Source organism: Podarcis raffonei, chromosome 5, assembly GCF_027172205.1.
Source record: "Podarcis raffonei isolate rPodRaf1 chromosome 5, rPodRaf1.pri, whole genome shotgun sequence".
Classification (NCBI taxonomy): domain Eukaryota; kingdom Metazoa; phylum Chordata; class Lepidosauria; order Squamata; family Lacertidae; genus Podarcis; species Podarcis raffonei.
In genome coordinates this window covers 65209635-65226070 of record NC_070606.1, presented here as the reverse complement: position 1 = coordinate 65226070, position 16436 = coordinate 65209635, and the positions used below count along the sequence as shown (strand labels likewise).

The 16436-nt window shown below is 42.7% G+C and overlaps 1 protein-coding gene across 9 annotated transcripts in view; it reads left to right on the top strand.

Moving 5' to 3' along the window:
* The window catches only part of EPHB1 (EPH receptor B1), a 331437-nt gene that overhangs the window by 125974 nt on the left and 189027 nt on the right, over window positions 1-16436 (top strand). For all 9 annotated transcript variants that reach the window (XR_008330673.1, XR_008330672.1, XR_008330669.1 and 6 more), the window contains exon 3: window positions 10465-11146. Coding sequence is in view for 3 of the 9 variants with exons in the window: in XM_053389846.1 (XP_053245821.1) it covers window positions 10465-11146 (682 nt within the window). In the remaining 6 variants the exon portion in view is untranslated. The remainder of the gene's footprint in view (window positions 1-10464; window positions 11147-16436) is intronic.

The following is a 16436-nucleotide window of genomic DNA, read 5'->3' as shown; positions in this document are numbered from 1 at the left end:
TGTCCACTTGCCCTCATGATAATGGATTGGAGATAGCCTTGTTACAGTTATCTCCTCTCCCCAAAATAGTTATTTTAAGCTTTCGGAGCTGTTTCTGCTGCTTTTTCCATCGCATTGCCATACATCCAGGTTCCCCCCAACATTTTGCATTTTTACACCCAAAAACCAGGATGTGTCAGGAATTTTCCTGATGTATGGCAAGCCTATCCTGGGTAGACTATTCAGAAACTCAAGCTGGTACAGAATATGGCAGATAGATTAGTAACTAGGATACACAAGACTGATTATAGGGTCACAGTCATAGACCTATCTTAAGGGTACATTGACTGAATGATAGCCTGTCATTTTAAAGAGAAATTGGGAGGACATTTGGGTCTATAGCAAATACTAGGTTTTTCTACCTCACAGATTCGTTATGAGGACAAAATGAGGAGGCCAACTTGAGCTCCTTGGAGTAAACATGGGGTATTAATGTCATAACAAATAAGCAAATTGTCATACTTTATGTTAGAATGCCAAAAAAGGGGGAGCCTTGCCATATATATATATGAATCACATCCTCCTTTTATAACCATAAACTGTGGCATAGGAAAAGCATCTTAGCACATGTCTAAACTTCTGGATGGTTCTGTTCATAGGCCTCAACAGCTGCAATTTCCAGGCATTCTGGAGCTTGAGCGAATGTGGATAGACATGTTGAACCAAAAGGGTTTTTTTGTTGCTGCTGTTGTTAACTGTTGATTTTTCACCCAGGTAAAAAAATTCTATTGGCTTCAAGGGCTTTTTGGGGCACCACTCAGGATATTGGTTTTGGCTTTCAAGGTCCTGAATGAATGGCTCAGGACCTGAGTGACAAAGGGATAGCTTTCTTCCATATGAATCTGCCTGAAGTCTAGGAACTGCTTCAGGCGCCTTTCTCTGGGTGTCCTTGTAAGAAAAACACTGGGGCCTAATTTGAATAGTAGAATGTCTGGCATCTGGTGGGCGGGGCTTTTGTGTTGTGCTCTGGAATCGGCCCCTCCCTTCATGTGTTAAGTTCAGTTAGAGAGACCAACTGTCATCCTTGCCTCACCATGTTGCTTTAGTTCCTCTTAGATAGTATGTTATTGTGTTACAGTTTTCTTTATTATTAAAGCTTTGTTTGACATATACGTGAGCTGCTAGCTGAAAGAAAAGAAACTGTGCTGAAGGATGGTGGAATATCGTAAACTGGGTGAGTGAGGGGATATTCCCAGTCTGACAGGAGGATTGATTTTTTAATCACCTCAACCCTCCACAACAGTGGCTGTGGTGAGGGCCTTTTCTGTGGTGGCGCCCAAGGTGACATTGTTGTAAGCCATGATCGTATAGTGGTTAGTACTCTGCGTTGTGGCTGCAGGAACCTCAGTTCGAATCCGAGTCATGGCACCAAAAGGTTGTAAGCCAGAAAATGGCTTATCTCCTGAGTTTACACCAATAAAACTCAGAAACATGAGGAGTTAGGAGTCCAGCATTGTTTATTGCAAAGCAATAGGTTACAGTCAGATCATTCCGCAAAACTGATTCCCACCGTGTTCTGTTACATTGTGTTAGTGTACATGTTGGGAACCTGTGTTACGTGTAGCCATTTGCACCATGTAGCAACTTATGCTCTAGCTTTGAGCTGTATCTTTGTGATTCACATATTAGCTGTATTTCTGCCCCAATGAGGGGTGGCAACTTGCAAAATCACCAGTTTCATAAAGTACCAGGCTACCATAAGTTCTCTATTAGAAGCACACTCAAGGATTTACAGGGGTACACATTGCCACATTTATTGCGGTCTTTGGGGCCACTGCCACAACATCCTTGGGCAGCTGTCAAGATCCCACTACTGCTGACATCCCTGAGTGTCCGCTGACTGCTGAGTGTCATGTGAGCATTAGAAAAGCCCTGAATAATGCTATATGAGAGCCAGTGTGGTGTAGTGGTTAAGAACGGTAGTCTCGTAATCTGGGGAACCGGGTTCGCGTCTCCGCTCCTCCACATGCAGCTGCTGGGTGACCTTGGGCTAGTCACACTTCTCTGAAGTCTCTCAGCCCCACTCACCTCACAGAGTGTTTGTTGTGGGGGAGGAAGGGAAAGGAGAATGTTAGCCGCTTTGAGACTCCTTAAAGGGAGTGAAAGGCGGGATATCAAATCCAAACTCTTCTTCTTCTTCTATATAGTATGGCTTGGCGCATGTGGGCAGTTTCAGTGGCAGCCATTTGCAACTGCCACCCTCTTCATTCTCACCCCTGCAGCTGGCGGAAATAAACTGGAGAGGGAGCTAAGAGAGAGGACAGGGCTACCTGCCACCTGCTTCAATGGGGGAATCCCCCATTAACATCTGGGGAAATACCACGGGCCCCTCAAACCTGGAGATGATATTAGGGGGATAAACAGGTTAGGCCAACCACCACCAACTTGGTGCTCTCCAGATGTTTTGCACTACAACACATGTTTTGTAATATCTGGAGGGCACCATGTTGGCAAAGGCTAGGTTATGGACTATCTCCCTGGGGAATAACTCAGGTGGCTCTAGCATTTTTATCACTTTAGAAAACTGGTTAAGCCCTTTTTATTCCCCAAGAATTTAATGGGTGATCTGCGGCTGCTGTTCTTTTATTGTTTTGTTTTTCTGATTTTATTTGATCTTTAGACTGCTTCTCCTTTGGTGCTGCTGATTAAGTTATTTTTATTGCTCACCTGGCGCCTGCTCTGATGTCATTTCAGCACCAGGCAAAGTTCTTTTTTATTTTCCCAGACCTTTTAAAATGTGAAATTTTATTCCCTGAAGATGGTTTCTTATTTTTTAAAAAATGTTCTATTTTTATCTGCTGCTTTTAATGTTTGAATCTGTTATGGCTTTTGTTTTTGTAACCCACCATGGGAAAGGCTTTTTTTTTTTTTTGAAGAGTGGGTTATAAAGGTTTAAAATAAAACAGAACAAAAATAAATGAATATAAGCACAAATATTGATGTTTTTACTGTTTTACTAGATTTTTTTTTTGAAGTGTGAATTAGTTGGGACACACTTAATAAACATCTTAATACTTTAAATAAATAGTGAAATTCATGCTACCGAATTTGAGAACAAGTGCCAAGTTATTTAGATTCATAAGATAAATGATTTATTAGGGATGGATTATCAATATTTATTAGAGATAGATGATCAATGTCAGTTTCTATATTAAACCCCATCCACTCTACATGTACAATGGTCAGTGTTCTTGTCAGTCTCACAGATACGTTCTACTTGACATGAAATATTTCTTCAGACAAATTACTAGCTATTTACGTAAGGCTACTGGCTGAATGTTCGCACAATGTCTGGATGAAATTTGATAACAGTTGTGGAACCTTTTTTCTCTGATGTAAAATGTTCACTCTCAATTTATTGCTTGTATCAAGAACCCTCTAAAAACACTACAGCTAAAGGGAAATATTTATATCTGGGCAAACCCCAGATCTTTGGTTTTGGTGGACCCTGTAGGAGGCTGGTAGTAGTTTGGATTATGTTTGCTCTAGGTACTAGTCTGAAATAAAACATTCATTCAAAACCAACTCTGTGCATGTTCACTTTGACTGGGAGGGGCAGGGGGCAGCATTTCCTGCTCTGCCTCAGTCAGCAAAACTTATTGGTCCAGCCCTGCAGAACAACTGCCTACCCTTCTTTCTGTGTGGTTGGGAGGACAGTGTGAAATTCTCATGTCAGAAAGTGTTATTTCTGTCATTATAATCTCCATCCTTATTTTATTTTAATGCCCCTCTATTGCAATTGTGTTCATTATATCTGATCTGCCACTTGGAAAACTGCAAGTCCCTTTACAAGCACATCATAGCTGTAAGGGAGGCTCTGGCAGATGCATAATGTTTTGAAGACCAGATTTTGATATTTAAAGAGCATGCCTTATGAGAGGTCAGTGATGAGCCAAGACAAACCAGGAATGGTGCTGGGCAGGCTGCAGCCTCATCAAGATCTACCCATGTGTTTACATCACCCCACATCCCCACCCCAGTGAATCATACCAAGGAAGTTAGGGAAATAGTATGGTGCCAAATCCTTATTCTTTCCCCAAGGCTGATATTCACACATTATTTGAAGTATGGTCCCTAGGATTAAAAAATACTTGCAATAGATTCTGGATGTGATAAGTTGTCAAATATGAAACAGAATAACAAATTTTATTTAGATAGGCCATTAGGAAAGTTCTGTGTTTAGACAGAAAAATATAAAATTTAAAAATCAAGTCGTTACTGAGTTTGAGGAACATATATACCCGAGATATGCAGAATAAATATGCAGAAAACAATCTCTTTACATAATACTGGAAAATAGTCAATAGTCAAAACTACTGTTTTGAAAAAAACACTAATCTAGGGAAGGACCTGAACATTACAAACCCATTATCTTAACTTCTATCCCAGTTAAATAGGTAAGAAGCATTATTAACTTTAGAGTCACTAAAGCATTCAGACTTTAAATTTTAAAAAGTGACTAAGGGAAGACATGGTGGAGGTTTATAACATAAAAACTGGAAAGAACATGAACAGCGAAAACTTTTTCTCCTTCTCCCATAGTACTAGAACCCAGGGACTTGCAATGAAATTAATGAGCTCATCCACTCATCTTGATACTTCAGCAGGTAAATAAACACATATGCTCATACAAAATTGCTGCACAAAGGCTGGTTCCATTTTAGTGGTGTGCTTGTGCTTCCTAAGAATGCAGTTCTGCAAGGTTTTCTGGGTCCTTTCTTTTGAGTGAATGGCAAACTGTCTATAAATAAGTTATTGCAGCGAGTAGGAAGAATGCCCTTATCAACAGATGCACTTTGCAGAGAATCCAGCATAACAGCTTGTGTATAAATGTACATGCTTTGAAACAATTTTATATTGTTGCACATAGAGGCAGAGATAGTACCTTTTAATGGGATTGTTATCACCACCTAGGAAGGAAGTAAACGGTTGATTGGTGGCTGCATTACAGTTTTGCGAGCCTTTGCTGCTTCTCAGCACTTTATTCTGGAGCTGAAATTTAGTAGGGGAAATACTGTGTGGACTTTTTAAGTGCAGTAATAAGAACTTGAAAACTCCGAAAGCAACCTGAGGTTGCAGGCATGCGCGCTCCTCAGCACAGAATAATCTCCTTCCCCCTTGCCACCACATTAACTTCCGTTGATCTACATGACAGCCTAACATTTTACACCATACAGTTTTGCTTACATATGTAATACTCTCATCTCCATAAAAAAACATTAAAATCCTTCTGATAACGTTCGGCGACACAGCCATTAATTCATGCTTCAGTGGCACTGGAGCACCTTGGAATTATGCATCACATCCAGAGCAGCACTTAAAGGCTGCCATATGAATAATGCTGTTGCAAACAATCAGCCTGTAAACACGGAGCAATTTGGATGGCTTATAAATTGGGCTGCGATATTCTAATTCCATCACAGGCCCGGGCACACTTTCTTCCTGCCCTTTAATTGCCACAGTAGCCAACATTACGGTAATGCCCTTTCATTATTCCACCTGAAAATTGGCACAGTCCCTGCGTCAATTTTGATGGATGTTGCTGCTCAGAAAACTGAGAAGCGGAGAGCCCTGCCTGGAGCAAGTTTTCTCGTATTCATTTCCTATTCCCCAAACCACATGTGGACCACAGGTTCATCCGCTTTCCCACTTTCCTCATGTGGCTGCACAGATGACCTCCCCCTTCCCTTATTTATGATCATATGACACCCACTCAATATGGTCATTACTGGAGAAGTGTTGCAATAATACGGTTGTGCTTTAGCATGTTAGCAGATGGAGACAAGTAGGTTAGAATGCTTGAATTTCGGGCATGGTGTTTAACAGGTTTGATTTTCACTATTCTGTTTGCAATGAGCTTGTAGTTTAAAGTCCTTAAGGTACACCCCCCCCCCATAGCCATAACCTGAGTGAAGTGATTTTCCACCTTTTTTCCTTGTTGAACTGTGCTGGTTTGGATCACTTTATTCACCACTTCCAAATGGCAGACACATTAGTCTCTTGCAGCAAAAATAGCAAAGAGCTGTCTTGCAACACCTTAAAACAGGGAACTCCTTTAAAAAAAAAAAGCATGAGAAATTTAAGAAACTGTTGTGGACACCACAACGTATTAATTTCACAGAAGAAAAATGGATGATGCTCAGAACCCATGCTAAACAGGCAAACTACCTACACTCCCCTAAAACAAACTGAAGACAAGCTGAAAAAGCAGGCAACACCCCAACCCTATATAGGCAACCCTCAATGAGAAAATAACCACCACAAAAATATAATTGGGGGGGGGGGGAGGGAGAGGCAGGTTTGAGACCAGTAGCAAGGTGTCTAGGAGACTGAAATGTTACGTGGAGGAGGACTGAAATGTTAAATGAGGAGGGGGTGTACCATTTGTACCACTCTTGAGCTCCTTGTGGATGGGAAATGGGAAATGTCTGGCTATCTGCAGTCAGTTCTCAGATGTTACATTATTTGGGGGACAACATTGATGTCCCGAGGAAATTTCTGTTTCATCCTGTGGCCTTTGGCATAACAGGGTGCCAATGTTTCATCTCTCTCCCACCCTCTCAGTTTTTATCATCCACAGCCACTGATCTTCAACTGGTGGGTTGGGATCCTAGTGGGTCACAGCCTGATCCAAGGTGGAAATATATTGCAAATATATGCTTCAAGAAAAGGGTTCCCGAATGCACGTTTGTGTTAAAAGTGGGTGCTGGGTCTGAAAAGGTTGAAGATAGTTGATATATACATGAAGCCACTGGGGAACAGTGTCAACAACATACCTGCAGATCCCAGAGAGGCTGTGGAATTTCTAAACACATGTCTAAAGGGTAGTTTTGGGATAGATGAAAGAGAGCAAACTGAAGCTTAAACCAGACAAGACAAAGTGGTTGTGGGTAAAGAAACTGGGTAATCTAGGTAGGGAGGTGCTGGATGGGCACACAGCCCCCCAAAGGAACTGCCTCCCAATAAATTTATGGTTGCCACTATCAGCTGTAGTATTTAATAAAGCTTAAAAACCCACCAGTTTCACATAGCTGTAAGCTGATGTGTTTTAGCTGATGCTATGCTAGTGTTTTATTGTTTTACTGTGCTTGCTTTGGAAATGGTTTTATGCTGTATTGCTGTATTGCCATTTCTTTTGTATTTTGCAGTTTGTATGACATGGTAAGCCGATCTATGACTTACTGGAACCACACAAATGTGTGGACTCTTGGAGAGCAGCTTGTAGCCACCTTGCTCCTTTTAAAAAATCTTGTTCCATACTGAACTAAGTCAAGGTTTGGTTTAGTATGTTTTCCAAACCCGGGTTCATGATTCATAGCCAAATTTTCACTACTATTTGTGATTAACGAGGAGAGAGCTTAACCACCAGTCTGGGTTGGGCTGGAACATTAAATGAAACTTTGGCTTAGCTCAGCGCTGCTTGTAAAGATACAAAGACCCTGCAAGCTTCTTTCTAGGAGTATATCCTTGTTCCAGTAAGCCATAATGTGCAAAGTCTGGGTAAGCCAGTGCTATATTATGCTGGAATGCATACAGTGTTACACTATGTGTTATGTACTGAGTGAATAGGATCCAAAAGGCAGCAGTCTGATTGGTCCTAGAACAATAGGGTCCAGAATGCAGCACTCTGATTGGTCCACAGGAGCCACACAAGCCAGCTCCAGGTGGAAGTGATATTTCACTATGTTATTGCATTTTTATGGTTGTATTATTGCTCTTTGCCACCTTTTGTAGATATGCCTCAAAAGGGTGACTTATAAATAACCAAATTCAGTCTGTCATTCTCACAGGGTATAGAATCCTGGCTATCTTGGATGTGGAGACTTTATATGTTTATTATTGCAGTTCCTTATAACTCACTTTCCAGGATGCAGATCCTTTCCAGGTTGCCTCATGAGTGATATCCAAAGTCATCAGGATTCTTCTCACTGGGCAACTGGTGGTAGATGGCCTGCAGAAACAGCCAACCTTGCCCCAGTGTCTTCTTTGCCTTTCTCCTTATTTATATGCCATCATTTTGCTGAAAAATGACCTATAAACCATTAGAGTTTTTCACTGCATATGATATTCTATCAAAACTGGTCACCACACTTTGTTTAAAAATGTCCCTGTCCCATCTTTTGACAACAAGGTCACCAAGGCACATCACAGTTGCAAGTCCTCCAAGGCACATCACAATAATCTTAAAGAAAAAACACTACACAAAAAAAAACAAAAATTTCATTATTAACAGATAAAAATCGAAGGAACATTAAAACAACCTGTAACAGCAGGAGAAAAAACCCCTGCTAAAATAGAAGCAGATGAAATACCTGGTGGAGTAGGAATGTCTCCATTATTTGTCTGAAGGCCAGGAGGAAGGATCCAATCAGGCTTCCTGTGGGAGGGAGTTTCCCAACCTTGGCCTCGCTACTAAGAAGACACTGTAACATGTCCTGACCAGCTGAGTAGTTGAAGGCAAAGGGACATGGAGTAGGACATCCAACAATGAACATCATGGGAGGGAAAATAGCCCTTCAAATATCCTGGTTCCAAACCATTTAAGGCAGGCATCCCCAACCTGCGGCCCTCCAGATGTTTTGGCCTACAACTCCCATGATCCCCAGTTAACAGGACCAGTGGTCAGGGATGATGGGAATTGTAATCCAAAACATCTGGAGGGCTGAGGTTGAGGAAGCCTGATTTAAGGCACTACAGTGGTACCTCAGTTTATGAACAGTCCTGTTTATGAACTATTCAGTTTATGAACTCTGCAAAACCGGCAGTAGTGTTCTGATTTGTGAACTTTACCTCAGTCTACGAACGGAAGCCAAACATTGGAAGGGCACCGGCGGTGGGAGGCCTCATTAGGGAAAGTCTGCCTCAGTTTAAGAACGGCTTTGGTTTAAGAACGGACTTCAGGAACGGATAAAGTTCGCAAACCGAGGTACCACTGTATAGGTAATAACCAGTACGTTGAACTGGAAGCTAGTGCAACTTAGTAACACTGTAGTAATAATCTTGGCAAAGGTGACTCTCTGCCAGCACTCTGGCAGCTACACTTGCCCCTAGTGGAGCAGCCTGTCCTCCTGCACTCCCTGCATCTGGCTGCCTCTGAAAGCTCCCTGTTTCCCATGGAGGAGTTCTGTTTGCATACATTGGTACACAGAGAGATATTCTCCCAGAGGCTGGATAGCAGGGGGCCATAGCAGCCATGCATGTTGGCAGTAAGGGGTGGGATTAACCCATACACGCCCCTCACCTGTCCTTCTAATGTGGAGCGATGACCATCACCTCCTCTCTTACGTGGCTTTAGGATGCTACAGTGGTACCTCGGGTTACAGACGCTTCAGGTTACAGACTCCGCTAACCCAGAAATAGTACCTCAGGTTAAGAACTTTGCTTCAGGATGAGAACAGAAATTGCGCGGTGGTGGCGCGGCGGCAGTGGGAGGCCCCATTAGCTAAAGTGGTACCTCAGGTTAAGAACAGTTTCAGGTTAAAAACGGACCTCCAGAACGAATTAAGTTCTTAACCCGAGGTACCACTGTACTGTTATTTTTCTGATCTATGCTGCTGTTAATATTATGATTTAATTGCATTCAGATTCATTGATTGTTTTTATTGTTATTATTGTGAGCTCCCTTGGGAAGCTGAAAGGCAAGGTATAACTGTTTCAGATCCATTAGTCAAATAATTAATGAAATGTCCCTGGTTCCAGAGCAGAATTTATTGGTTTTGATAGCCCACCTACAGGTTTAGGTAGGGTCCCTTTCCTTTTATTGTATAACTTGAAAAGCATTATTGAGTCACCAACCTATTTTCAGTAATTTCAGTTAGACCAGCTTGTTAATTTAATTTAATTCAATTATGGCCCACATTTCCCCCCTCTTTTTTACACTAAACACCCTGATAGTTGCCAGCTCTATCCAAGATGAGCATTGCTCAGGAAACTGCCAAGCTTACAGAGGCTCTGCCAATTAGGGGTTAAAAGAGGTCAAACTATCAGAAGAGCAGAAACTGGTTGATTTTTATGATATATGTCACAGAACCTTAAGGGCATCAGATGATTCAGAGTTACATCAGCTTCAAGAAGCGGGTTAGCATATGAGTAAAAATCTAAATGTGTGTGTCACTTTGCTGGCCTCAAGCAGGGTGTGTGTGTGTGTGTGTGTGTGTGTGACTGGGCCAAGAACTCTTAGCTTATTGGCTTTGTTTCTGTTGGCTGATTCCATGCTCATGGAACAGACCCTAAAATTAGGGATGTCTCTCACGTTTTTCAGAACTGAAAGTAGAACACACAAATCCTCCAAGTCTTGTGTATCCCAGCTAGCTTGCAGTGATTAATGATCCCCCTGGTTTAAAGTGCCATCTCTGTGTTTCGTTCTCTCCATTCATTTTAATTGCCTGATTCCCCCCTCCCTCCCTTCTTATTTGTTCCACACAGTGGGAAGAAGTCAGTGGCTACGATGAGAACCTCAACACTATCCGGACTTACCAGGTGTGCAATGTCTTTGAGCCCAACCAGAACAACTGGCTCCTCACCACGTTCATCAACCGACGGGGCGCGCACCGCATCTACACAGAGATGCGCTTCACGGTGAGGGACTGCAGCAGCCTTCCGAATGTCCCTGGTTCTTGCAAGGAAACCTTCAACCTGTATTACTATGAGACAGACTCTGTCATCGCCACCAAGAAGTCAGCCTTCTGGACAGAGGCCCCCTACCTCAAGGTGGACACCATCGCTGCAGACGAGAGCTTCTCTCAGGTGGACTTTGGTGGCAGGTTGATGAAGGTGAACACAGAGGTGAGGAGCTTTGGTCCCCTCAATCGCAACGGCTTTTACCTGGCCTTTCAGGATTATGGGGCGTGCATGTCACTGCTGTCAGTGAGGGTCTTCTTTAAGAAATGCCCCAGCGTGGTGCAGAATTTTGCCATCTTCCCAGAGACGATGACAGGAGCAGAGAGCACCTCCCTAGTGATTGCACGGGGCACGTGCATCCCGAATGCCGAGGAGGTGGATGTGCCCATTAAGTTGTATTGCAATGGTGATGGGGAGTGGATGGTTCCCATTGGCCGCTGTACCTGCAAGGCTGGATATGAGCCCGAGAACAATGTGGCCTGCAAAGGTAAGGTGATGATTCGTTGAGATGCTGTGTGATGATGGCCAGACAGAAATCCTTGACATGGGACAGTGCCCAAGTGGCTGTTAAGGGGCTGGTTTGATAGCATCGTTTGCCCCTAGCAAATTGGAACAGCCAACCTGTATTAATGCCAGTGTGTTTGGGATTGCCTGGGAATTAAAGTTTTGCATTGCTTTGTCCACCTTGGACAGCTGTAGCTCTGAGTTGAGTCTTTTCAGTATCTGTAGCAAGGGTTGCTAAGAACTGTCCTAAGTGGTACCTGCCTTAAACCAAGTCAGGTAGAAGATGTGACATCTTAATAAATGAGATAAGGACTGAGATGATGTATGTTGAGTAGTGACAGTGATTTACTTGTGATTCCTCTGTCCAATTGTGTTTTGCCTTCGCTTTATGCCACACAGTTGTTCAGAGTAGAAAATCCCACTTACATTTTATCCCAGTGCTGAAGCTTCTGAAATGACCATCAAATGAGCAGCTTCTCTGCTCATGGTTGAGTCATGGCATATAGGAAACTCCTTTGTGAATGTCTAGTATCCTAGGTGTAAATTTGCAGTGTAATTTGCAAGTTGATAATACTTCACAGTAGTATTCACACCCTTTCTGTATCTCTTTGGTAAATGCTTTTTTGGAGGGATCAATTTTATTGGCATCAGCATTTAACAATAAGCTTTTGGTGGAGCAAATGGGACTGCAGCAGAGGTCATGTCTGCAAATATCTGTGGTTTCATAAGGATCAAATGTGGCCTTCACTGAGCTCAGCCCAGAGGAACCTTTACTTAGCTGAAATCTCTCAGTCAACATTTTGCCACATATTTACTGGATCCACAAAGTTGGATCCAGGGTGACCTATGTTAGGCTGACCTACTGATACTGTTGTGACAGGTGAACATGTCTGTTCTGTCAGGAAAGCTCTACCAGGAAGAGCAGCAGCAAATGCCACTGCCTGTTTGGCACTCTGCCTGGTGAGCAGGCAGGTGGTAGCTATGATGATGGTGGTGGTGGCGAAGAAGAAGAGAGCAGCAGGAGCAGCTAGTGAAAATGGTGTTGAGACTTTCTGATGGAGAGGGATAATCTAGTGCAAGGAACCTCAAAAACCTAGAGTTGACACTCTTTGGATGAATTCAGATGAAAGGCAGTGTGTTATTGTTCTAAATGGCATGGGCCTTGCCTCTGTGTATGAATTGAGCCTTAGGAGTTAACTTCTCCAGGCTGAGAAATCTGAGCTGGGAGAATATGGTGGAAATTATTTCTCTCTCTGTTTTCCACAATGGCAACATGGGAGGTAAAGGTACTCTATACAGCTGTGGGGTATGGAGCACAGACTAGGGAAATGCTAACATCTAGGGACCATGATGTGATCTGGCTTCTGTAAGTGCAAGGCCATATATGGGGATCTTTTATTGTGAAGTGACTGCTGTGTGTGGAAACAAGTATATGTCACAATGTCAAGGCTATAAGTGGCTGAGATTATGCAAATGGCAGTACATAGTTGGCCATGTGCCCGAGGCGGCACATTCTGAATGCTGTGTCTCACACAGAATGTTTGCAGTGTTTGTAGTGAAACCCTGAGGGAACTGCATGTAAATGTTTAGTAAATACTTCAAATAGAAAAAGGTGCATACTTTTTATAGAGAACATACTTTGCAAAAAGTTACTTGACCTTATTTCTCATTCACACTTTTAAATGCTCTCTAAAACAACATATTGCCAGCACAGTCTAATATTAGCAAATATATTGCTTTGCTTTCAGTATGCTTTCTAAAAGATATCTGCTTGTGGAGTTTTTATAAGATGAAATTAGTATCTAAGGAAAATGGAAATTGAATCTAAGGGCCAAAACAGATGTGATGCAGTCGATTCATGATTGCATTTCCCAACTTTTTATTGTTAAACTTTAAAGCAGCCATAAGGGGATACCCAGTTTTTGTAGGAGCAGTGACAGTGAGGGAGTGTAGGTTGAAACATTTTCCTCTGCTGTTTTCTCCATTTAAATCCTCCCCCCACAATTTTGCTATTACCAAACTGAGAAAAATCCCAAACATGGTAGAGCTATCTATATTTCCCCCCAGCAGGGCTGATGGCAGCTTTGGGGTGGGGTGGAAAAGCAATTTCGATTAAGAAATGACATGGAAGAAAGGCATGGCTTGGGTGCCTTTGGGAGGAAGAGCAAGATCTAAATCAGGGGTCAGCAACCTTTTTCAGCCATGGGCTGGTCTGCCATCCCTCAGACCTTGTGGGGGGCCAGACTATATTTTGAAAAAAATATGAACAAATTCCTATGCCCCACAAATAACCCAGAGATGCGTTTTAAATAAAAGCACACATTCTACTCATGTTAAAAACACTAGACAGGCCCCACAAATAACCCAGGGATGAATTTTAAATAAAAGTACACATTCTACTCATGTAAAAACACACTGATTCCTGGACCGTCCACGGGCTGGATTGAGAAGGTGATTGGGCCGCATCCGGCCCCTGGGCCTTAGGTTGCCTACCCCTGATATAAATCACCATCTTGGATGCTATTTGTGATCCCAGATCTGCTCATACAATGCTTTCTCAGGCACCCAGAATCAAAATTGTTGAATCTGGCTGCTTGGAAGCCAAACAGAAACACCACCTAAAAGCCAGCATACCACCACAAGTGTATCCCAAAATCCTCTTTTTCTGCTAAGTTGCCACCCTTCACTCATACCAACTGTGCTACTGGAGAAGGTACCATTGGTACTCATATGAAAGATGTATTGATTGGGGGGGGGGGCTAGGCCTACCTGAGGCTGGCTAAGTAAGCACACCAGGCTCTTATAAACAATAAGGTCACAACTCTACTAATAACAGACTTAAGATGAGTGAACTACTAAACGACTCACTCCTTTGGCCTTGAATTTTGCATGAATGACTAATCTAAGATTCAAGCTAGCTGAGCCAGAAGGAGAATTGTCCCCCTCCACAGAAGGAGAGGAGCTGACATTTAGAAAATGATAAAGTTTTTTTTTCTGCCTTCAAGTGATCTGGCACAAGATAACATCTCAACTGGTGGTGCCCTAGTACCCCCAATCCCCAAAATACTTTTCAGATGAGTACCAGTACCACCTGAACTCTATGCATAACTAAAGACCTGAGGCCCTTAAAAGAATGGGAAGAAGTGAAAATCCCTACTGCCTGTGTGTGTGTGTGTGTGTGTGCTTGCTCACGGACTCATATATGGCCAGTGCAATTTATATTCACAGTGCCTCTTCATGACTCTTGCGTTCTCTAGCTTTTTATAAATGGATTGTGCACACATTACCAGCTTAAAACATAGCAAGGTGGTTTTCTCCTGCTGAGTTTCAAACAGCCTTTGTACATTGTTGTACCCATTAGTATGGTTGAATGTGTTTGCCTGCTTTCTGTCCACACCAGTGGGTGGAGAGGGTAGGTAGATGTCTTTCTGTGGTCTACATTTTCAAATCAGATTGAAGGTGATTGTGGGAAAATGCATGAAAATGCAGCATTTGTCAAGAAACTACAGGCTAGATAGATATGGATTGTGGCTAACTTAGTGCATATGTGGCTTCCACAACAAGCAATGGGAATGCACTGGATGCTTGAGTGAATGGGAACATGTATACAGCCATGGTGAGTAGTATGTTTATGAAGTGGAATGCATGCAAATATTGCCTTGATAATGAAACCAGCCTCTAGTCCTAGCATTACAATAGCATCTTCCAGCAGAAAACTGCCCCTGGGAAGCCCACAAGCAGGATATGAAATGAGATATCCATCCCTATTGATTGTCTCCAACATATGGTAATTAGAGAACCCAACAGAACATATTTACATGGAACTGCAGGTCCCTAAAGTTGGGATACTTCTCCCAACTGAAGGGGTTAAAATTAGTTTAAGTAAGCCTGCCTGGCTTAAGAAGAAAATGGAAGCTGTTTATACAGTGGTAGCTTGGGTTAAGTACTTAATTCGTTATGGAGATCCGTTCTTAAGCTGAAACTGTTCTTAACCTGAAGCACCACTTTAGCTAATGGGACCCCCTGCTGCTGCCGCGCCGCCGGAGCACGATTTCTGTTCTCATCCTGAAGCAAAGTTCTTAACCCGACGTACTATTTCTGGGTTAGCGGATTCTGTAACTTGAAGCGTATGTAACCTGAAGCGTATGTAACCCGAGGTACCACTGTACTGCGGAAACACCAGTAGTGTTTATTTGGTTTAATAATGGAAGTGTAAGATCCCTAGCAAGATAGGGTGCAGTGAAAGAAAGCAGTAAAAAAATTAATTATAGTTCTCCATATATCCTATACAATGCAATACAAACATAAAAAAACCCTAGGAGATAATTGATGGCCGTATCATATTCACCATCTAGTGGCATCATGAGCAGGTGCTGAAATAAATTGAAACCAAATTATAACATTACAAAGATTAAATATGAATAATGGAGCAGAGTAAAGCTTATGGAGCAGGAAAGGAGTGGAAGGATTTTGTGCTGTGGCAACAATGATGAGATACCTGCAGCCCTCTTGCTGCTGTTGGCCTCTGTGATGTTAACATATGAGAGAGTGCTGGAGGTGAAATAGTTAAACAGGTTACCCAATCAGGACCTAGGTGGAGTCAGAGGGACTATAAAACCAGCTCTGGGAGGGGCAAAGGGGGAGTTCGTTGGAGAGTTCGTTGGGAGTTGGGTGGTTGGTTGGGTTGGAGTGGGAGTGAATTGGGATAGAGTCTGTGGGTAGGTTGAGTTAGTGTAGCGAAATAAGCTGAGTCAGGAAGTTAGAAGCTAGGATGACAAGTAAATATCTGAGAGGTGGTTTAGTGAGTGAGAGCAGGTAGCGGAAGTTATAGGTCTGGATAGGCACTCCATGAATGTAATTGACCGATACCGTTTATGAAACCATATGCTTGTTAAACTGCAATAAATAAACAGAAGTTTATGTTCCAATTTAACCCTGACTGGACTCAGTATTGTCCCAGGTAAGGCCTAGGTGGTGGCAGAGAGAAATAAAGTGGTGGCACAGGGATCAATAGATGGTGAAATGTCCGGGGACCCTGTGTGATCGCCGCAGGCTCCAACTCCCATTAATCCCAACCAGCATGGCCACAGGTCAGGAATGATGGGAAATGCAGTTCAACAAGGTCTGGAGGGTCACAGATATCCCATGCTGGCTTTACAAGACCTAACCTTTAAGCCAGGATTTCTAAAAACAGCATTGATTGGCATCCATAGGCCTACAATGGAGAGGTTGGATCATCCCTAAGTGCACCTTAGTACAGTGACTAAATGGCA